This window comes from Pelophylax lessonae, assembly GCF_965119305.1.
Source record: "Pelophylax lessonae genome assembly, chromosome: 1".
NCBI classification, from domain to species: Eukaryota; Metazoa; Chordata; class Amphibia; order Anura; family Ranidae; genus Pelophylax; species Pelophylax lessonae.
In genome coordinates, this window is record NC_138768.1 from 855,753,416 (window position 1) to 855,776,136 (window position 22,721).

The window sequence follows — 22,721 nt, forward strand, 5'->3', positions numbered from 1 at the left end:
GGGGGAGCACAGAGCGGCGATCGGTGATGCGAGGTGTCAGCCTGACACCCTGCATCTCCGATCTCGGTAAAGAGCCTACTGACGTAGCTCTTTACCATGTGATCAGCCGTGTCCAATCACTGCTGGTCACATAGTAAACAGGAACAGCCGTTGATCGGCTTTCCTTAGTTCGTGCCTGACAGGCATGAGTAAAGGAGCGCTGATCGGCGGCTCCCCTGACAGGGGGGCGGCACTGGTAATCAGATCATTGATCACCAGTGCAGACCCTCGGGGGGGGGGGGGGATGCCACTAGAACCACCAGGGATGTCCACTATGACCCCAGGGATGCCCACTATGACCCCAGGGATGCCCACTATGGCCACCAGGGATGGCAATCAGGGCTCAGGGAGCCCCCCATTGCCCTCCCCATCAGTGCTGCCCGCCAGTACCCCCCCTATCAGTGCTGCCACAAGTGCCCATCATTGCCATCTTTTAGTGTCGCCCACCAGTGCCCATTATTGCCCAGCAGTGCCGCCTATCAGTGCCCAGCAGTGCCGCCTATCAGTGCCCAGCAGTGCCACCTATCAGTGCCCAGCAATGCCACCTATCAGTGCCCATCAGTGCCACCTATCAGTGCCCATTAGTGCCCGTCAGTGCCACCTATCAGTGCCCGGCAGTGCCGCCCATCAGTGCCCAGCAGTGCCCATCAGTGCCGCCAATCAGTGCCCAGCAGTGCCACCTATCAGTGCCCAGCAGTGCCACCTATCAGTGCCCAGCAGTGCCACCTATCAGTGCCACCTATCAGTGCCCAGCAGTGCCACCTATCAGTGCCCAGCAGTGCCACCTATCAGTGCCCAGCAGTGCCGCCTATCAGTGCCACCCCATCAGGGCCTGTCAGTGCAGTCTCCTCAGTGTTCATCAGTGCAGGAAAAAACGTATTTATTTACAAAATTGTATAACAAACAAAAAAACTTCTTTTTTTTCAAACTTTTCGGTCTTTTTTTATTTGTTTAGCAAAAAGGAAAAAAGAGGTGATCAAATACCACCAAAAGAAAGCTCTATTTGTGGGGGGAAAATTACATAAATTTGGTGTAGGTATAGTGTTGCATGACCGCGCAATTGTCATTCAAAATGCAACAGCGCTAAAAAGGGGAAAATTGGCCTGGGCAGGAAGGGAGGAAAGTGCCCGGTATTGAAGTGGTTAAGGTTAAACCGCCTCTCCTCTAATCTTTTTTTTGTGTGGCCATGTGTCCTTTTACACTCCTTGAGACTAAATCTTTTTTTCCTATGCTGAGATCACCATTGAGGTATTTGTAAATCGCCATCTTGTTCCCTCTCATTAGTTTAGTTGCCCTTCTTTGGACTCTCCAGTTCTAGCACATCCCTTCTGTGGGTTGGCGACCAGAACTGGACAGGATACTCTAGATGTAGGCAGACCAGGGTTTTCATAAAGTGGTAGGTTTATAGCTTTATCTCTGGAATAGATCCTCTTCATTGTGCATGCAAATATTCTGCCGGCTTTGGCAGCTGCAGCTTGATATTGCATTATATTGCTTAGTCTATCTTCTACTAGAACCCCCCCTAGAACCTGATCTTTCGACATCCTGGATTCCCCCAGAGGTTCCCTGTAGAGCATAATTTGCGTTGGTTTTTTGTGCAGAGCTGCACCAGATTTTGCACCCTCCAGTTTTAGTAAATCAACCCCAATGTTGCATTTACTTCTCTTCCGTGTACAGGGATACTGCTTGTTAAAGGATATACACTAGTGCAGTTACATAGTTGGGTTATATAAGCTGGCAGTTAGGAGAATGAGGAAGTGATAGGTCAGTAGGCTAATACACAGCAGAACATTTCCACATATCCTGTGTATGTCCCGAACTCCACAGATGAACACAGAGACGCAACTGAATGTGACCTACAAAAGGTTTCTTCTGCATTACGAAACCGAATGGAAACAAAAATCTTCTCTGTTGCTGTTCGGCCTTTAACACTAAGACGCAAAGCTAACCATAGGGAACTGCTATTCGAAGTCTGGAAGATGCCACTGCAGACTTATTTTTCAAAGGTTCAACATTGTGGCTGTCTGCCTTATCCTTGCTTCACTAGGTAGGTCATAGGGTTTATGGTTTGTGGACACCTGACCATCACACCCATCAGAGCTTGTTGGGACATCTCATTCAAAAACTATGGACATTAATATATAGAGCTGGTTCCTTCTTTGTGGCTACCCGATCCAAAAACATGGTCATTATTATGGCATTGGTCCCTCATTTGCATCTTTAACAGCCCCTGTTATTTTGAGGTGGCTTTCCACCTGATTGTGGAGTGATTGTGGTGCCCATTCAGCCAGAACAACAGTTGTGAGGTCAGGTACCAATGTTAAGATGAGAGACCTGGATCACAATATTTCCAATATCATCCCATTAGGGTTGAGGCCAGGGCTCTATACAGACTACTCAAGTTCTTCCACAACAACCCCATCAAACCTTGTCTTTAGGCAACTGCATTTGTATGCAGGAAGGCATTCATGCTAGAACAAAAAATGGCCTTCTCCAAAACGGTCGTCAAGTTTAAAGGGCAAAAATGTCTAAAATGTCTTTGTATGTTGTAGTATAAAACCGTATCCTTCCCTGGAAAAGCTTTAACCCAATAATGTGGAGTATGCCCACATACTCTACAATGGCCATACAGCATAAGTCACTGAGCTGTAATACAGCATGGACATACACTAGATTACCAAAAGTATTGGGACGCCTGGCCTTACACGCACATGAACTTTAATGGCCTCCCAGTCTTAAGGGCCATACACACTATAAGATTTTCTGAAGACTTTGTCCTTCAGATGTACCTTTTCTATGTAGTGCAAGGGCCTGCCAGATTGCATACAAATTGAAGGTGTTTAGGTTTGACCTCATATTATATGGTTTTGGTAAGTCTAAAGGAAAAAAAGTCTTCAGAAAATCTTAGTGTGTATGGCCCATAAGTCTGTAGGGTTCAATATTGAGTTGGACCACTCTTCGCAGCTCTTCTGGGAAGTCATGCTGGAACAGAAAGGGGCCATCTCCAAACTGTTCCCACAAAGTTGGGAGCATGAAAAGTGTCCAAAATGGACTTGGTATGCTGATGCCTTAAGAGTTCCCTTCACTGGAACAAAGGGACCAAGCCAAACCCCCTAAAAAACAAACCTACACCATAATCCCCCCCTCCACCAAATGATTTGAACCAGTGCACAAAGCAAAGTCCATAAAGACATGGAGGAGTGAGCTTGGGGTAGAGGAACTTGACTGGCATGCACAGAATCCTGACCTCAACCCTATAGAACACCTTTGGGATGAATTAAAGTGGAGACTGCGAGCCAAGCACTCTCGTTTACTTCAGTGCCTGACCTCACAAATGTGCTTCTGGAAGAATGGTCAAACATTCCCATAGACACACTCCTAAACCTTGTGGACAGCCTTCCCAGAAAAATTGAAGCGGTTATAGCTGCAAAGGGTGGGCCAACTCAATATTGAACCCTACGGACTAAGACTGGGATGTCATTAAAGTTCATGTGCGTGTAAAGGCAGGCGTCCCAATACTTTTGGTAATTTAGTATATATCTGGTTCTGAGAAATGCTCTGCACATGCTGGTTCCAGGGCAAGATCTTACCAAAAAGTAAAGGATAATAGTGACAAACCAGGATCTTGCACTTGGAAAATAAGTCACCAGTGACTAACCCAGGGTTTCTTAAAGCGGAGTTCCACCCTGGTTAAACATTTTTTAATAAAAATACCCCCGGGACAGTCAGGGCTAGCACATTCCACAATGGCTAGCCTCTGATCTGTCCCGGGTTGCACTTACCTTTTGGGAGAAATACTTATCTTGAAAAGGTCTTGTCCAGCGCTGCCATCTCAGGTGTGGGCAGCTTGAAGCCAGCGCGATCCTCTTCTGCGTCCTCTTCCGTCCTCTTCCTTCTTCGGTCCCACGATGCACTGCACCGGCCCCGACGTCACTTCTGGTGCACGCGCGTCATCCCTCCACAGCTTCTGGGCATGCCCAGAAGCTGTTTAGAAGGGAATGACGCGCGCGCCCCGGAACTGACGTCGGGGCCGGTGCAGGCGAAATGATTCCTGGGAGCGATGACGTTCAGCTCCCAGGAATCATTGCAAAAGCCAGGAAGTTACGAATCACCGTGGCCGCCGAGGGGAGGAAGAAGGAAGTAAGGTAAGTATATTTTCTCTACAAGGTAAGTAAAAAAAAAAAATTGCGATTATCCATTTGTTTTTCAGGTGACCCGGAGCGAGAAGATGGAGGTAAGTATCAATTTAGGGTGGAACTCCGCTTTAACCAGGGTTCCATGGAACCTTATGGTTCCTCCAGAGGTTGTTCTTTGAGCAAAGAGAAATTTCTGTCTCCCAGATAAGTTCCCACTGACACCATTGATCTTGTTAGCTATCTGTAAGAGTAATTCTTCCCAATGACCACAAGTGTGAGAAGCATCCTTCCCACGGATGTATCACGAGTTTCAGATTTAATCATTTTTAGCAGGGGTTCTCTGAGACTGGAAAGTTATTTCAGGGGTTCCTCTGTGTTAAAAAGGTTGAGAAAGGCTGGTCTAACCTGACAGGTTCCCTTTAAAAAGGAAATGCTAAGAAAAAAAAAAAAGTGAAGGAGGTTTAAATTTTAAAGGTTTCCAGTCCAAAGCTGGCTATACATTATACAATTTTACTTTAGATTTACCAAAAACCAAATAAGAGGTCAAACCCAAACCCTTTAAATTTCTATGCAATCAGGCAGGCCCTTGCACTGCATAGTTGAAGGTAAATCTAAAATGAAATTGAATAAGAAAATTGGATAATGTACTTTAGGTTATGCCATAAGGACCTATAGCAGGAAAAAAGGGCACCTCCAAATAGATATACACCATATTACCAAAAGTATTGGGACACCTGCCTTTACATGAACTTTAATGGCATCACAGTCTTAGTTTGTAAACTCAAGTTCCTCCATTCAAAATTCACTCATCCATGTCTTTATGGACCTTGCTTTGTGCACTGGTCCAAATCATTTGATGGAGGGGGGATTATGGTGTGGGGTTCTTTTTCAGGGGTTGGGCTTGGCTCCTTAGTTCCATTGAAGGGAACTCTGAAGGCGTCATGATACCAAGACATTTTGGACAATTTCATGCTCCCAACTTTGTCCCCCTTCCTGTTCCAACATGACTGCGCACCAGTACACAAAGCAAGGTCCATAAAGACATGGATAAGCAAGTTTGGGGTGGAGGAACTTGCCTGGCCTGCACAGAGTCGTAACCTCAACCTGATAGAACACCTTTGGGATGAATTCAACATCAGTACCTGACCTCACAAATGCGCTTCTGGAAGAATGGTCAAACATTCCCATAGATGCACTCCTAAACCTTGGGGACAGCCTTCCTAGAAAGAGCTGAAGCTAATATAGCTAAAAAGGGTAGGCCAACTCAATATTGAAACCTATGGACTGAGACGCCATTAAAGTTCATGTGCGTGTAAAGGCAGGCGTCCCAATACTTTTGGTAATATAGTGTAGGCAGAGGCTAATAGTTTGATAAGAAATAATGCACTTATGATCTTCTACACACTGCATAGTACAGGAAAGGTGACAACACTTCTCAGAAACTGTAGTTGTGCAGATTATGCCACCGCTCCACCTCCCCTTTTGGATTTGCTAAAAACACCACAGGGGTGATGCCCTTCCCAAGCACCGGTCATTCTGTAAGTCCTCATAAGCAGCCAAATCCAGGTACATCCCGATTTCAGTTTTCAGCTGTTGCATGGTAACCAATATTTTTGGTAATACTGGTTTACCTGAAAGTGTGCAACAGGCCAAAGATTTTTTTTGTAGTACAGTGACAGTGCATATTTTTAGCACTGATCACTGTATTCGTCCCCAAAAAGTGTCAGTTAGTGTTAGAATGTCCGCCATAATAATTGCAGTCCTGCTATAAATCACTGATCACCTCCATTACTAGTAAAAAAAATAAATAAATATTCCATAGTTTGTAGGCGCTATAACTTTTTCCTAAACCAATCAATATATGTAAATTGGGATTTATTTTAACAAATATATGTAGCACAATTTATATTAGTCTAAGTTTGTAAAGAAATGTGATGTTTTGAATTTAATTTTTTTTATATTGGATAGATTTAAAAAAACAGAAAGTAAATGCTTTTTTTCAAAAATACATTTTTAGCACATGAAAGAGGGAACCCCCTTCCCAAAAAAAAAAAAAAAAAAAAAAAAAAACCCAACCCCCCCCCCCCCGAAAAAAAAAACAAAAAAAACAAAAAAAAAACAAACAACCACAATGGTGATCCAATACCACTGAAATTTTATTTGGGAACAGTGTTGCACGACCGCGGAATTGTCAGTTAAAATACCGCAGTGCCGTATAGCAAAAAAATGGCCTGGTCATGAAGGAGGGTAAATTTTTCAAAGTGGTTAAAGTATAACTAAAAGGCAAAACTTTTCTTTTTTTTTAGTTTTGGATAGATTGGAGAGGGATTTGGAGCCCTGTCCGTTTTTATTGCTCTCTGTGCCCACCGTTAGGGAGATTCACCCTCTCTGTTTTCTGGTTTACGGCTATAAGTGAAAATGAAGGTAAATGAAGCCTTCCAATGGGGACACCAATTCTGGTGACCTGGGCATCCGAGGAATCTACACTCCCTTCCTGTTTAGCTATGGGATAGGAAGTCAAGAGAAACCTCTGCAATGGAACACAGATGGTGAAAAAAAAAAAAAAAAAATAGAAATATCGGGTTATAGCCCACCCTTGCTCTATCCAGAGAAAAAAAAAAAAAAAAAAGTTTTTAGTTCTTAAACTCCATTTAAGTTTTTTTTTTTTGGTTGCTTTTCCCTATTGGAAATTTTTTTTCCCCAATTCTTCTCCCAACTGGATGATTTTCCCTCTCATTCTGTTTCAGTGATAACTGTAAATTAAATGTCTGATCACTTCCTATACCAATGACAAATCACCAGGATAAATAAAGAGGATGACAGGCACAGGGGGGACACAGACTGCATTAAAAACCTGACTGGGGTATAACCCTTTCTCTTTATTCAAATAAAAAAAAAAAAAAAAAAAAAAAAGGAAAAAAAAAGGGTTGTGTTTTAACCATTCAATATTGGGCACTTTCACCCCCTTCTTGCCCAGGCCAATTTCCAGATTTCAGCGCTGCCACACTTTCAATGACATTCACACGGTCATGCTACACTGTACCTATATCAAATTTTTTTTATAAATTTTGTTCACACAAATCGTGCTCTCTTTTGGACTGACTGTATTGGCTCAAGATGGCGTTCCCGAGGGCGATCACTGCTGACAGCCTCCCCGTGATAGCTTTCTGATGTTCTGCCTTTATACTAGCCAAATGTGAGTTGCCAACTAATTGATTTAATAAATTCTTCCTAATGTCTGCACTTAGAGGAGGCTCCCCATCTTTTCCTCTTTAGAGCTAATGTGATGCAGGATGTCTAGGCTTTAGGCAACATCCGATTTCGTTTGGTGAGATAAACTTTCTACTCAAAATGTGATTTGGTTGTGCCAACATGTGCAGTTGGAACATAAGTTTAAATTTTAGCAGCTGCTCCATTATATAATCGAATTAGAAGAAAGTTTCCTTTTGGATTGCATAGGGCAGGTAAGGCTTAGACCCTCTAAAAAGGTGTTTTTTTTTTTTTGTTTCTTTTTTTTGGGGGGGGGGGGGGGGCATTCTTTATGTCATTTTCGGTCTTGTTGACCATGAGAGAGGAAGTTGGGGAAATCTCTCCACTAGAGATCAAGACAACATTTAAAACCCAAGAGGTTCCAATCGGTCCTAAATCTACCAAAGAAAAAAAAAAAAAAAAAGATGAAGTGAAGGACAGGTTCAAAAACAAAGCAACTCTACGAACCTTGGTTTTTGTGGCGTATCCTTTGCATCTTTGGAACCAAACCAACTGCCAACTTTGCTTCTATCCTCAGAGCTGGAAGGCACACGTGGTCTGGGGTCTTCAATGGTCAAATTAACCCCTTCGTTCTTTCCAGATCCAAGCTGGAGGCCATCCTTGGCCTTCTCTTCTTTGGCCTTAACCTCTGAGACCTTTTTCTTGGACAGGTCCTCGGAAAACACCATGGGTGATGTGACTTGCACAGGCTTGGTCTCCGCTCTGGCCTGGTCAGTTTTTGGCTTCGGAGTCATTTTTAAGGAGATCTTCTCCTCTTCTGTAGACAACACTGGAGGGATGGCTGACTTGGGCTCTGGTTTCTCTCCAGTGTGGGTCTGCCTCATCAGGACATCAGGAACCACGGCCTCCTCTGATTTCTTTAGAATATTCTGAAAAGATTTGGAGGCTTGTGAGGATTTTTCCAGAGAAGGAGACCTTGGGGGAGGCACTTCTGTGTAGACATGACTTCCATTGATGCACACTGAAGATTTGGAAATGGGGCTGCTCTTTGGTTTGAGGTTCTGCACAGCCTTTGGTTCGGGGAACGTATTCACCTGACTGACTTCATCGCTGAAGGCCCTCTTGTGGGTCAGTCTAGGAGATGCTTCATGGTCCATAACTACAAAAGATGGGAACACAACACACCAGGCAAAATTAAAAAGGAGTAGAAGGTATTATCCTGAATAGTGTAACCTGCTTTTGGAAAAATATGTTCTCTAGGCCCTGCACATAAATAGTTACAACATTTAATATGGGGCTCAACACTGGATTCACAGACAGTGTTGGGGTAGTTACTCAAAAAATGTAACTAGTTACTTCTGTAAATTGTAATGAGATTACTTTACTAGTTATTGCATTTGAAAAGTAACTTCACTACTTATTACTTTACTCTCCTCTTTCTTAATTGACCGTGTAGAAGAAGATACATGACACTCTTTCTGCATAGAGTTTATTGTATAAACACAGGCTTTGGGAAACATGAGAACAAAACCTGAAAAAACAGAATAAAACATAAAGTGCAACAAAAAGTCATAAACTTCATCCCTCTCTATTCTTCCAAATAACGATTGTATCGCACGGCTTGGGTAACGCAGGAAAGCGCGTTCCTATAGCCTAGTAAAGTAGTGTAGTTACTTCCTATAGCCTAGTAAAGTAGTGTAGTTACCAATATTAGTATTGTAACTAGTTACATTACTTCGTTACCAAAAAAAGTAATTTAGTTACTGTAATTAGTTACTTTGTAACTAGTTACCCCCAACACTGTTCACAGACCAATATGCTTAAGGTGATTATAGCCGTATTAAAGCACTTGCAACAGGAACAAATTGTGTACTGCCTGCAATTTATTTTTTCCTTTTATGTGCACTAACATCAAAACTTTCAGGACAAGCTTTCGGGGCGTTTCCCCTTTCTGTAATGGTCCAAGCAGTACTCGACCTTGAAGAGGGTACACCCCGACAGCTAGTCCTGAAAGTTTAGATGTTAGAAAACTCACAGTAGTCTGTTAAGTACTGTCCGTAATAAAAAATAAATAAATAAAAAAAATAAATTAAAAAAAAAAAAAAAAAACACATAAAAAAAAATAAAATTCCACTTAACACAGCTGGGGAGATTTACCTTCAAGGCTACCTCATTATAATTCAAACATCTTGGCGTGAAACCATCTTAACAGGTAGGGATAGTAAGATGGGAGGATGGAAATAAGTTAATTGTGAAAGAGGGGCAAGAGGTATATTAATCAGCTTATCAAAAAAGTACGCCCTGTCCACCTATCTCCCCCTCCCACCCATTTGCGGTTTAAAAGACAATGCCATGCTTTAACTTTTTGTCATGCTAAAAAAAAAAAAAAAAAAAAAAAAACTTGAGTAGTCACTTTAATATTTACACTTGCCATGGGATATCACATGAGATGTTGAGTCACGTGACACATTTAAGCCAATATATATCTCACGTGAGATGAAAAAGGGCAATTCATTACAGCTTTACATTGTACTTGCATACTTATTTTTAATACGTATGTATTATTACATACCGTATTTTCCGGGGTATAAGACGACTGGGCATATAAGACGACCCCCCCTAATTTTCAAGTTAAAACATAGGTTTTGGGCTATACTCGCCGTATAAGACTACCCCCCTTCCGAAGCAAGGCAACACCATTGAAAAACATCAGATTTCTCATAGATCTCCAAGGTACCCCAAGTACTGAATACATGTAATCTCTCATAATATCTCCAAGGTACCCTAAGTATTGCCAGTAGATGTAATCTCAAGATGCTGGCTGTGCGGGAATCCTGTACCGGTATACCGTATGTACCGTAGCTTCGGCTACATACAGTATACCGCGCTTAGCCAATCAAAGTGAGCGATGTATTATATTATTGAATGCAAAGCCTGCTCGGATTGGCAGAGTCAGAGAGGCGGGCTGATGTTACTCCGCCAATCCGAGCAGGCTTTGCATTCAATAATAGAATACATCGCTCTCCCTGATTGGCTCAGCGCGATACACTGGATGTAGCCGAAGCTACGGTACATACGGTATACTGGTACAGGATTCCCACACAGCCAGCGTCTTGAGAGATTACATCTACCGGTAATACTTATACTTAGGGTACCTTGGAGATATTATACTCGGCGTATAAGACCCCCCATTTTTGGGGGATTTTTTTGAGGTTCAAAAGTAGTCTTATACGCCAGAAAATACAGTACTTGCAATATTTATTGTGCATTTTTTTTTTTTTTTTTGTGAATTGCCGTTCATGCATTACATACTCCAGGAGATACTTTAACACAGACAATCATACGGTATTTAACGCTTAGGCAATTGACCCCAAAAATCACCAAAATGGAAAACAAAAAAAAATTAAAAAATTACAAACTACGATTACCTTGTTCTTTAAAAAGCGTCAAAGCATAAAAATGGTAAAAACGGCTCTGTTCCATAAAGTAGTACATGTATGAGAGCTGAAGTGGTTAAAGCGTTTGAATTAACAAGGGAAAAGGCGTATCATTGTCGTATTTGAGAAATCATGAGTATTAAATGTGGCTGAAATGAGAATTGTGGGGGGTTGGTAATAATAGGATTGTATAGGAGGGCATCACAAGCCTCTTCTATAAAAGAGATCAGTTTGTATATTGTAGCTTTATGGGCATCCACCACGTACCCTTCTTTCCAACCATAACCAAGGTGGAGGATCTGCTGCCTCTACCGTACTGCATGCCGCTTTCATGGAGGTCTATGCCTTGCTCATGCTCTGATCACATGTTCCACCAGGAATAGGTTATGCAGATGTAACAGAACTGCCACTAATTATAGTAAAAAAAAAACTTTTCTTGGAGGATAGGAAGAATAAAGAACAAAAAGAAAAAAAAAAAAAAAACACCCTTAGATATTTGAAAGTTGGGCACAATTAATTCTTATCAGTATGAGAGAATGGGACTGCGCTAATTGGCTATTCACAGCGCTCCTGTACAGTTCCACCGATCACAATGCTCTTTACAAGCTGTAGCAAAGCAGTGTAAGATGAGCATGATTAAAGTACAAGACTTCTGTATAAGCTGCTGACCAACAGAGGGCAGCAGAGAGACAAAACTGTACCTGCTCATATGGAAAACGAAGAGCTGGGAAGCCTTAGTCATTTACAGCCAACATGGGTAGGACTTCACTTCATTTGTGGCCCTTTTTATGGATGCGGTAAGAAATAAAACAAAAAAAAAACAAAAAAAAAAAAACAAAAACACACACCAACATTTCTTTCCCATCCCTCATAGTTACATAGTAGGTGAGGTTGAATAAAGACAATAGTCCATCCAGTTCAACCTGTATAGGTGTGTGTGGCTGTAATCATCTCTCATACCCCTGAATGTTCTGATCCTTGAGATGCACGTCCAATAGTCTTTTGAAAGCCACCATACTACCCGCAGAAACCACCTCTTGTGGTAGAGAATTCCACAATCTTGTAGCCCTAACAGTAAAAAACCCCCCACGTTGCCTGAGGTTAAAACGCTTCTCCTCTAATCGCATTGTATGCCCCCGAGTCCTCATGCAATCCCTTCGACTAAACAGCTTTTTTTCTAAGCTGAGATCCCCATTGAGATATTTAAAAATTGCTATCATGTCCCCTCTCAGGCGTCTCTTCTCCAGGGAGAATAAATCAAGCGATTGCAGACGCTCTTCATAATCAAGGTCCTCCAATACCCTAATTAGTTTAGTTGCCCTTCTCTGGACTCTCTCCAGCTCCAACACATCCCTCCTGAGGACTGGCGACCAGAACTGGACAGAATACTCCAGATGCGGTCGGACCAGAGTTTTATAAAGTGGAAGGATTATAGTCTTATCTCTGGAATACATCCCTTTCTTTATGCATGCTAATATTCTGCTAGCTTTGGCAGCTGCCGCTTGACATTGCATGCTGTTGCCTAGTCTATCATCAACCAAGACTCCCAGATCTTTCTCCATTTTTGATTCCCCCAAGGGTTCCCCTCCTAATGTGTATTGTGCTTTAATGTTTCTAGTCCCCAAGTGCAAAACCTTACACTTCTCTACGTTAAACCTCATTTGCCAAGTCGTTGCCCACTCCGTTATTTTGTCCAGGTCATTCTGTAGGATATCTGCTTCATGCTGTGCAGTTATTGCCCTGCCCAATTTCGTGTCATCTGCAAAAACTGCTATTGAACTACTGATTCCGTCCTCAATGCTGTTTATTAATAAATTGAACAAGGTTGGTCCCAGGACTGAGCCCTGGGGCACCCCGCTTACCACCTCAGACCAGTCTGAGTATGCGCTGTTTATTACCACCCTTTGGACACGTCCTTTTAGCCAGTTTCGTATCCAAGAGCAAACCCTGCTGTCGATACCTGCAGACCTTATTTTATAAATTAAGCGCTTATGGGGAACTGTATCAAACGCCTTAGCGAAATCCAGGTACACCACATCCACTGGTCTGCCCCTATCTAGCTCACAGCTCACCTCCTCGTAGAATGTTAAGAGATTGGTTTGACAAGAACGCCCATTTGTAAACCTGTGCTGAATACTGCTGATGATGTTGTCTTTAGCAAACTCTACGATATAGTCCCTTATCATCCCCTCCAGAAGTTTACATACTATCAATGTCAAACTGATGGGCCTATAATTTCCCGGTATATGCCTCTGACCCTTTTTGAATATCGGAATCACGTTAGCTTTCCTCCAATCTCCTGATACATCTCCTGTCCTAATACTCAGGGCTGCTGATAGGGGGGGACCACCAGCCCTCTTGTAGGGGGCCCGAGCACACAGGGGGGCCCACTCAGAGAGGGGGATTAGTGATGGACAACAAATACAGAAATCTTCCTCCAGCACCTGAATCTGATCTGTCCCTCTCCCTGCTATCAGCTTTTATCTATTGAGAAAGAGACAGTCGTCCCTCACTAATCCCCCTCCCTTGTGTGGGCCCCCTCCCAGCACTTATCTCTGCTCAGGAGTTTATTTGTAAATTGTAACTTTTTTTCTCTTCTCTGTCTCTCTGATCACTGAGCTCCAACTACCCAGCCTGTATATTTTTCTCATCTCATCTTCTTTTATTTAACATAGTTTTTTTTTTTTTAGATTTAGCAGGAATTATGTGAGTCATGTTATATTTGTGTCTGATAATAGTGATTTTGTTGGAATTTTAGCTAAATATATCTTTAATATTTTCTTGGGGGGGGCCTGCCAGGTAGTCTGTACGGGGCCCCGCGATTTCTAACAGCAGCCCTGCATACTGTCCGCAAAGATCAGGAACAGTGGTCTGGATATAACCTTACTGAGTTCCTTGAGTACTCTCGGATGTACGCCATCCGGGCCTGGTGATTTGTTTGTGTTAAGTTTATCCAGCCTTGCCCTGATTTCACCCTCTGTTAGCCATAGTGGCAAGTCCTGTGTATTACTACTAACCAAACAGTCATGGTCAGTGTACCCCTCCTTTTCCTGTGTAAAGACTGATGAGAAAAAAGCATTCAGCACGGTTGCTTTTTCAGTGTCCTCTGTAACCATCCTCCCATCATCGTTAATTATGTGTGCAAAATGCTCTGCCCTAGTTTTTTTGCTGTTGATATACTTAAAGAATTTCTTTTTTTTTACTATTTTCCGCTATTTGTCTCTCAAAGTCTATTTTAGCCATCTTGATTTCATGTTTACACTTATTTGCCTCCTTGTATTGGTCAAAAGCCAATACTGTGCCCTCTGATTTATATTTCCTGAAGGCCAATTTTTTTCCCCTAATAAGGTTTTTAACGCTACGGTTTAGCCAGCCAGGTTTGGCTTTGTCTCTTCCTAATTTATTTCCCATAGGAATGCACTGCAAGATGCCTTTGCTTAATATGTTCCTAAAGCATTCCCATTTTTCCCAGGGTTCGGTCCCAGTTTACCCTTTCCATCAATGAGTACAATTTTGGAAAGTTTGCCCTTCTGAAGTTTAGGGTTCTCATGTTCCCCACTTACCTTGTTATATTGTTATTTACACTAAATGTGATCATCCTGTGATCGCTAGAGCCCAGGTTGTCCTGGACTCCTACCTCCGAGATTAGGTCTGGGTCATTAGTGATCAATAGATCCAGGACTGCATTTTCTCTAGTAGGAGAATCCACCAACTGTGACATGTAATTATCCTGTAAGGTTTCCGTGAATAGACGGGCCTTCTGTGAGTGTGTAGTCCCCTCTTCCCAGTCAATGTCGGGGATAATTGAAGTCCACCAATATGATGACTGATCCTAGCTTTGCCACTTTACCCAAAAGTGCTAGAAATTCCAGCTCTACCTCCTCCCCTTGGTTAGGTGGCCTATAGCAAACCCCCACAACTACTTTTCCCTTTTCTCCTTCCCTAAGGAGTTCTACCCACACGGATTCTAACGCCATACTCATCCCCTCCTTAATGTCACTCCGCTCTATCACCCTTACATTGTTCTTGACGTAGAGACATACCCCTCCCCCTCTTTTTCCTACCCTCGCTCATCGAATTTGGAGAAGTCACTCCTTGTCATATCCAAAGCCACATTTCTGTGCTCTGCTGGGTGTGAATAGGTCTGTGAGCATATTGTAGAGGCATCAGTAATGGGGTGTTGCCCCAAACATAATTCTCCTGGCCTCAGGGCCTAGCCATTGGGGGTTATTTACTAAAAATTGCATGGCACAAAATCTGGTGCAACCATTTAGCTTCCAGAAGCTGAATCCAAAACACCAAGTTCTAGGTTGGGGCCCTCCTGAAGTGAGATCACCAAGGCGGGAGGGGAAGCAACCTAAGGGCCACAGATCCTCGCCCTAGACTTTAGGGTAAGCCTGAAGACCTACACCCTTCCATCCTGTGAGTAAAAAAAAAGCCAAAAATTAAAGTGCAGTGACATACACTGTATTCTCAAAAGTATTGGGACGCCTGCCTTTACACACACATGAACTTTAATGGCACCCCAGTCTTAGTCCGTAGGGTTCAAAGTTGAGTTGGCCCACCCTTTGCAGCTATAACAGCTTCAACTCTTCTGGGAAGGCTTTCCACAAGGTTTAGGAGTGTGTCTATGGGAATGTTTGACCATTCTTCCAGAAGCACATTTGTGAGGTCAGGCACAGATATTTGACGAGAAGGTCTGGCTCACAGTCTCCACTCCAATTCACCCCAATGGTGTTCAATCGGGTTGAGGTCAGGACTCTGTGCAGGCCAGTCAAATTCCTCCACCCCAAACTCGCTCATTCAGGTCTTTATGGACCCTGCTTTGTGCACTGATCTAAATCATTTGGTGGAGGGGGGATTATAGTGTGGGATTGTTTTTCTGGGGATGGGCTTGGCCTCTCAGTTCCAGTGAAGGGAACTCTTAAGGCGTTGGCATAGCAAGACATTTTGGACAATTTCATGCTCTCAAACTTTTTGGGAACAGTTTGGGGAGGGCCCCTTTCGTGTACCAACATGACTGCGCACCAGTGCATATAGCAAGGTCCATAAAAACATGGATGAGCGAGTTTGGGGTGGAGGAACTTGACTGGCCTGCACAGAGTCCGAGCCTCAAGCCGATAGAACACCTTTGGGTGAATTAGAGCGGAGACTGCTAACCAGGCCTTTCTTATCCAATATCAGTGTCTGACCTCACAAATGTGCTTCTGGAAGAATGGTCAAACATTCCCATAGATACAATTCTAAACCTTGTGGACAGCCTTCCCAGAAGAGTTGAAGCTGTTCTAGCTGTAAAGGGTGGGCCAACTCATTATTGAACCCTACGGACTAAGACTGGGATGCCATTAAAGTTCATGTGTGTGTAAAAGGCAGGCGCCCCAATACTTTTGACATTATATAATGTATAGCACTGCACTTAAACTTGGCTCTTTTTTACTCACAGGATGGTAGGGTGTGGGTCTCCAGGCTTACCCTAAAGTCTAAGGGGAGGATATGTGGCCCTTCGGTTCCTTCCTCCCCTGCCTTGGTGGTCTCCCTTTAGGAGAGCCCTAACCTGGTGCTTGGTAGTTGGCTTCAGCCTATCATGAAGAGGAGAGTGAGTCCACCAGGCCTTGGCTAGCTGGACCAGACTGCCTTGCCCTTATCAGGAGCCTTGTGCCCCAGGGGGTCAGGAGAGGGGCTTTCCTCCTCAGGAACACACCCTGATAAACTTTTTGTGTGTATTCACATGCACTTTTTTGGTTCCCTTTGTTGGTAAAACAAAAAAAAAAAAAAAAAAGGGGGGGATTCCTGGATCAAAATGGATCAATTATTGGAGGGTGAAAGTGGAAAGCCAACTTATTTTATTTAATGGTTTTTATGGTTTGGAGTAGGGAACTGCAAGAACTTTCAGACTTTTTCAGCCGTTCACCTTGTGTGTGTTCTCCCTGGTGACCATGCACCAGGACAAAGGATGGGAAATTAATAAAAACGAAAAACTTTACAGTTGTCACTGGAGCAGTAGGTGAGTAAATTTTTAATGGTTGTACCTGTTCCAGTGACAGCGTCTAAGAGGGGACTTCTTGTGTTCAATCACATTCAACTGGACTTGTTCTGCAATGTTAGATCGGTTTCTTGGCTTCTCCAAGCCACTTGCAGATACCCCAGCATTGATATCCACACATCTTGATCCAATCACCATGGAATGTGTAGATTTCTAAATCAGGATAGGGGGGTGAAAGTTGTGGACAATAACAGTCTTCGACAATTAATCTCTACACGTGCCATGGCTGCCATGATTGGCTAGGGCAGCCTGTTTCGAGCAGGGTTCTCCCTAGGGTCCCTGGGTTTCTTCCAGAGGATGTAAGGGGTTACTTGAGCAATTTCTGGCCCACAGATAAATAACCAATGACACCAATTTATTATATATATATATATATATATATATATATATATATATATATATATATATATATATATATATATATATATATATATATATATATATATAGTGGGGAGAATTCTTCCTACTGATCGCTAGTGTAAAGCCTAGTACGCACTCGTAATTTATTTTTATTCAACCCAGCAGCGCTGAACGCCATTGAAAAACCTGACCGCTCAGGAGGAGCCGCTGTACTAACTAATGAACTGTTAGTACAGCGATCTCCCCTGATGTTTTATTGAGTTTTGACAGAGGGACGGCCCACCCTGCCAGAACACTCCACACAGCACTCTTGGCCATTGGCTGAGAGTGCCAGACAGGAGCTGGCTGGCAGACTTTTCGGTCATGCCCCGAGAGGCTGGCTTCTGTCAGACTGACTGCAGTACATACGGGCCGACATTCGACCAGGAACATTCTTCCTATTGACTACTATGGCAATGTACTGAGAGTAGTAGATATAGAAAGTTGTAGCAAGGGTTCCTACATGTTAAAATGGTTGAGAAAGGCTGGGTTAAGGTATCTGTGCTCCCAGGGTGGATAGACAGTAAATCAGGGCAGTCTAATATTGATTGGACCCTGGGCAAAACATTTTCTTGGGCCCTCTTGAATCCACTTAACTATTTGTGGGGAGTGCAGGCTCAAGGGGCAGCTGCTTTGGGCCCCACAACAATGACTGGACCCGGGGCAGCTGCCCCTTTTGCCCTGTGTTAAAGACAGCCCTGCAGTAAATGCAAGGGTTTTTTCTTGACACTCAGACCTGAAAAAGCTCAAAAACTCTTTAACATTGCAGAACAAGTCCAGTTGAAATGTGCCCAACTACCACAAGATACACCATGACCTGGATAAAGGAGAACCTTCACAGACATTTACCTGAGGGTTCAATGGAGAGACTGCTGTTCCTGGCAGTAGGCTTCTTGCCAGTATCTGACACCACTATAGAAATGCCGGTATTGGTGGGTACAGCGCCACTGGAAGAGGAGATTGTGCTGTCTGAGCCCAGAGATGTATTGGACTTGGTCAGGGAGCTCTTGCGTAGGTGCCCTTTAAAGAAAGCGGCGGCCTTAGACTTTGGCTTCTTCTCTTCCTCCTCGTCACTGTCCAGGCGGCCGATGCTGCTCGGTACGATGGCAGAAGACGACTCCATGTCAAAACGCTTCTTGATTTTCATCTTGTCCTTCAGCTTTCCAAAAGGAGTCTTTGGCTTGTCTTTTATGGAGAGGTCGAACATGCTTGCTGTCAAGTTATTGCGGGTGAACTGGATAGAAACTTGGATCTCCCCTCGCTCTTTCTCCTTCTTCCCAGGCTTAGAGCGGAGTTTGTACCATCTGCAGGGTAAAGAGAACAGTGTGTGCTCATTAGAAAATATGGATGACAGTCAAACCATCAAATTCTTCCTAAACTGGAGGGATACAGTCAGCCTTTCTGTAAGAAGAGAAAAATACTTCCATACTTTAATTAAAGATCCTTTCACCTTGCTTATATGCAGGGCAAAGCAACAGAGTGTCGGAAATGTATCCTCCCCGCCCCCCCCCCCCAACTCCCTTATATTCACCCTCAACACTCTGCAACTGCTCATCCTTCCATCGCCACCATTGCTGCTTCGGAGTATGTTCTCTCATTATGCAATGCTCATGGGCTAGTAGCCATTCACAAGACCTGAACAAAGTTCTAGTTAGTTGGAGTTTGAGTGGTGGCTGGTTGACCGTCCATTTCATGGTGCTTACAAAGTTCTGGTTCCACTTGGCAGAAACAGCAGCATGACATGAATGATCTTTTTACCGGTCTGTAAAAGGGGGCAACTCTTCCCAGTGACCACCAACCTAATGGGGGGGGGCAATTCTGCCCAGTGACCACCAACCTAAGGGGGGCATTCTGCCCACTGACCACCAACCTAAGGGGGGCATTCTGCCCACTGACCGCCAACCTAAGGGGGGCATTCTGCCCACTGACCGCCAACCTAAGGGGGGCATTCTGCCCACTGACCGCCAACCTAAGGGGGGCATTCTGCCCACTGACCGCCAACCTAAGGGGGGCATTCTGCCCACTGACCGCCAGCCTAAGGGAGGCATTCTGCCCACTGACCGCCAGCCTAAGGGAGGCATTCTGCCCACTGACCGCCAGCCTAAGGGAGGCATTCTGCCCACTGACCGCCAGCCTAAGGGAGGCATTCTGCCCACTGACCGCCAGCCTAAGGGAGGCATTCTTCCCACTGACCGCCAGCCTAAGGGAGGCATTCTTCCCACTGACCGCCAGCCTAAGGGAGGCATTCTTCCCACTGACCACCAGCCTAAGGGAGGCAATCTTCCCACTGACCACCAGCCTAAGGGAGGCAATCTTCCCAGTGACCACCAACCTAAGGGGGGCATTCTTCCCAGTGACCTCCAACCTAAGGGGGGCATTCTTCCCAGTGACCACCAACCTAAGGGGGGGTAATTCTTCCCAGTGAAGACCAACCTAAGGGAGGCATTTTTCCCACTGACCTCAAACGTAAGGAGCATTCTTCCCACTGACCACCAACTTGAGCATTTTTCCCAGTGAACCCCAATGTAGGGAGTCCCCTCCCCCTAGTGATCTCCATGAGAGTAGCATTCTTCCCACTTACTTCTGATGAACCAAAGCTGAAGCACCTCCAATGAAATGGGCCTCATCTCTTGCTGCTGCAGCATTTGTTAGAACGTACTTCTATATAGCTTGCACTCTGTCGGTGCAGACACTTGTAGTTCTAGCTGAAGCACAAATTTCAGAAAATGTTGCTTGCGCTGCGCCTCCTCCATCTTTTCAGTGAACGCAAGGCACTTTGATTGGAGGAGGTAAGCTTGAACTTCACAATCTTCCTCCTCCAATCACAAAGTGCCTTGCATTCACTGAACAGAAGGCAAGGCTTTTTATGAATGAAGGGGGTGCCGAGTGAGCAATCTGTGATATCTGTGCTGCAGGTAAAACTGCAGCGCCGGACGTTGAGCACCAACAGGGGAGAAGTGAAGTGTTGCAGCTATAGTAAAAGAGATTACCTGAGATCTAAAAAAATAGCAATCCTGCATTGTATGAGGATGCCAAAGACCCAACCACATTCCTAATTGCCGGAAAACCGAGGAGAAGTTGGCTGCCGGTGGAGCAAGAAAAAATAAAAAAATAATAGTATGCAGAGGTGTTCATCATCCCATAGCCAAAAAACATTTAACCCTTGCAGTAGGAAGAACCACCCACTTCGTCAAGGCCAAATCCCTCCCACTAGAGTTCAGATTTTTATCTGTATATTTCACAACATTGCAGACATACACTTGGTAGGATAGAACAAGACTTCTAACATGAGGAAACCACTTAGATCTGAGGAAATCCAAGAACTTAATATTTATTATAGTAGTAAACAGTCTCTCAGGATGTTAAAAAAAAATAACATTCACACTGAAAAATGTATTCATAGAAGAGAATATAAGAGGTCACCCTTTGCCCCTCACAAGGAAGAAATGTATAGGCTTAAGACAGTGATTCTTTGATATATGGGGCTTTAAGGGTGGTCCTTGACATCACCAAAGGGCCATTATATTTAGTAAACGTAATATAGAAAGCTGTCAGAGCAAAGACATGCAACAGGAGATAAAGACTGCCTGCAGGTATGGTCCAAAAAGATGGTCAGGGGGTGCAGGCATGGCACAAAAAGATGGTCAGGAGATACAGGCATGGTACCAAGAGAGATGGTCAGGAGATACGGGCAGGGTACCAAGAGAGATGGTCAGGAGATACGGGCAGGGTACCAAGAGAGATGGTCAGGGGATGCAGGCAGGGTACCAAGAGAGATGGTCAGGAGATACAGGCAAGGTACCAAGAGAGATGGGTCAGTAGATACAGGCAGGGTACCAAGAGATGGGTCAGGAGATACAGGCAGTGTACCAAGAGAGATGGTCAGGAGATACAGGCAAGGTACCAAGAGAGATATGGTCAGGAGATACAGGCAGGGCACCAAGAGATGGGTCAGGAGATACAGGCACGGCACCAAGAGACGGGTCAGGAGATACAGGCACGGCACCAAGAGACGGGTCAGGAGATACAGGCACGGCACCAAGAGACGGGTCAGGAGATACAGGCACGGCACCAAGAGACGGGTCAGGAGATACAGGCACGGTACCAAGAGAGATGGTCAGGAGATACCGGCACGGTACCAAGAGAGATGGGTCAGGAGATACAGGCACGGTACCAAGAGAGATGGTTAGGAGATACAGGCACGGTACCAAGAGAGATGGTCAGGAGATACAGGCAGGGTACCAAGAGAGATGGTCGGGAGATACAGGCATGGTACCAAGAGAGATGGTCAGGAGATACAGGCATGGTACCAAGAGAGATGGTCAGGAGATACAGGCATGGTACCAAGAGAGATGGTCAGGAGATACAGGCAGGGTACCAAGAGAGATGGTCAGGAGATACAGGCATGTCACCAAGAGAGATGGTCAGGAGATACAGGCATGGTACAGGACTCTGTTAATATGTTCTATGAGGCTGCTAGAGATCACCGATTTGACATTTCTCTCTTCAAGAGGAAAAAAAAAAAAAAAAGAAGGGACGGACAGCACAGCAAAACATCTAATCAGTGGAATGGGAGTTCAGCAGTGCAGGTCCAGTGATCGTGTGACAATGTGTTCCTGCATGTATGCAGGATTTCTGCTGCTTGAACAACGATGGCGCCATCCTTCTGGAAGGAAAAGTAAAAGCTGATAGACATTTTTCCTATAGCATGGGACTCTCTGCAAAGGCAGATTTGTAACAAAGTTCTTGTGATTGAATGTGTGTGAGATTTCATTATCTAAGAAAATGATATATAGACTCTCACAGGCAGCAAGGTGCGGCTGAGATGCAAGGAGGTGAGGAATGAGTTCCAGGAACCAAAGAAAACATTAAATACCACCTTCACCCTCCAATATCAGAGATTGAATGCAAGGGAGGAACACTGCGGGAACCCAGAGGGACGGGGCTCATTCACACAGTGTGTATCGGGCAGCGTTACTCCATCAGGCCCAAGGCAAAAAAATAAAAATACACTACATGGATTTTAACTAGGCACATGGAATACCAGTGAAAATAGGACATGCTGAATTTAAACACAACGCAACACACTGCAATGCAAATACAAGATAAGTACTTGACAAAGAATGTTATTGGGGTATTTCCTGTGCTGGATGAAGGTTTTTTAATTGATTAAAAAATTGAAGATACTGCATTTGGCCACTAGATGGTGCCAAGAATCATAGGAATTTCCTGTGGTACCATTTGGTCACTAGATGGTGCCAAGAATCACAGAAGTTTCCTATGATACTGATATTTGGCCACTAGATGCTGCTGGGATACATAGGAATTTCCTAAAATATTGACATTTGGCCACTAGATGGTGCCAAGAATCATAGTAATTTCCTGTGGTACTGGATATTTGGCCCCTAGATGGTGCCAAGAATCATAGGAATTTCCTGTGGTACTGGATATTTGGCC

The 22,721-nt window shown here is 44.1% G+C and overlaps 1 protein-coding gene across 1 annotated transcript in view; it reads right to left on the reverse strand.

Moving 5' to 3' along the window:
* LOC309569660 (uncharacterized protein) overlaps positions 1-22,721 on the reverse strand; it is a 123,509-nt gene that overhangs the window by 45,148 nt on the left and 55,640 nt on the right. The window contains exons 2-3 of the mRNA XM_082275598.1: positions 18,114-18,568; positions 7,893-8,544 (exon numbers count right to left, since the gene is read on the reverse strand). Coding sequence (XP_082131724.1) covers positions 7,893-8,544; positions 18,114-18,568 — 1,107 coding nt within the window. The remainder of the gene's footprint in view (positions 1-7,892; positions 8,545-18,113; positions 18,569-22,721) is intronic.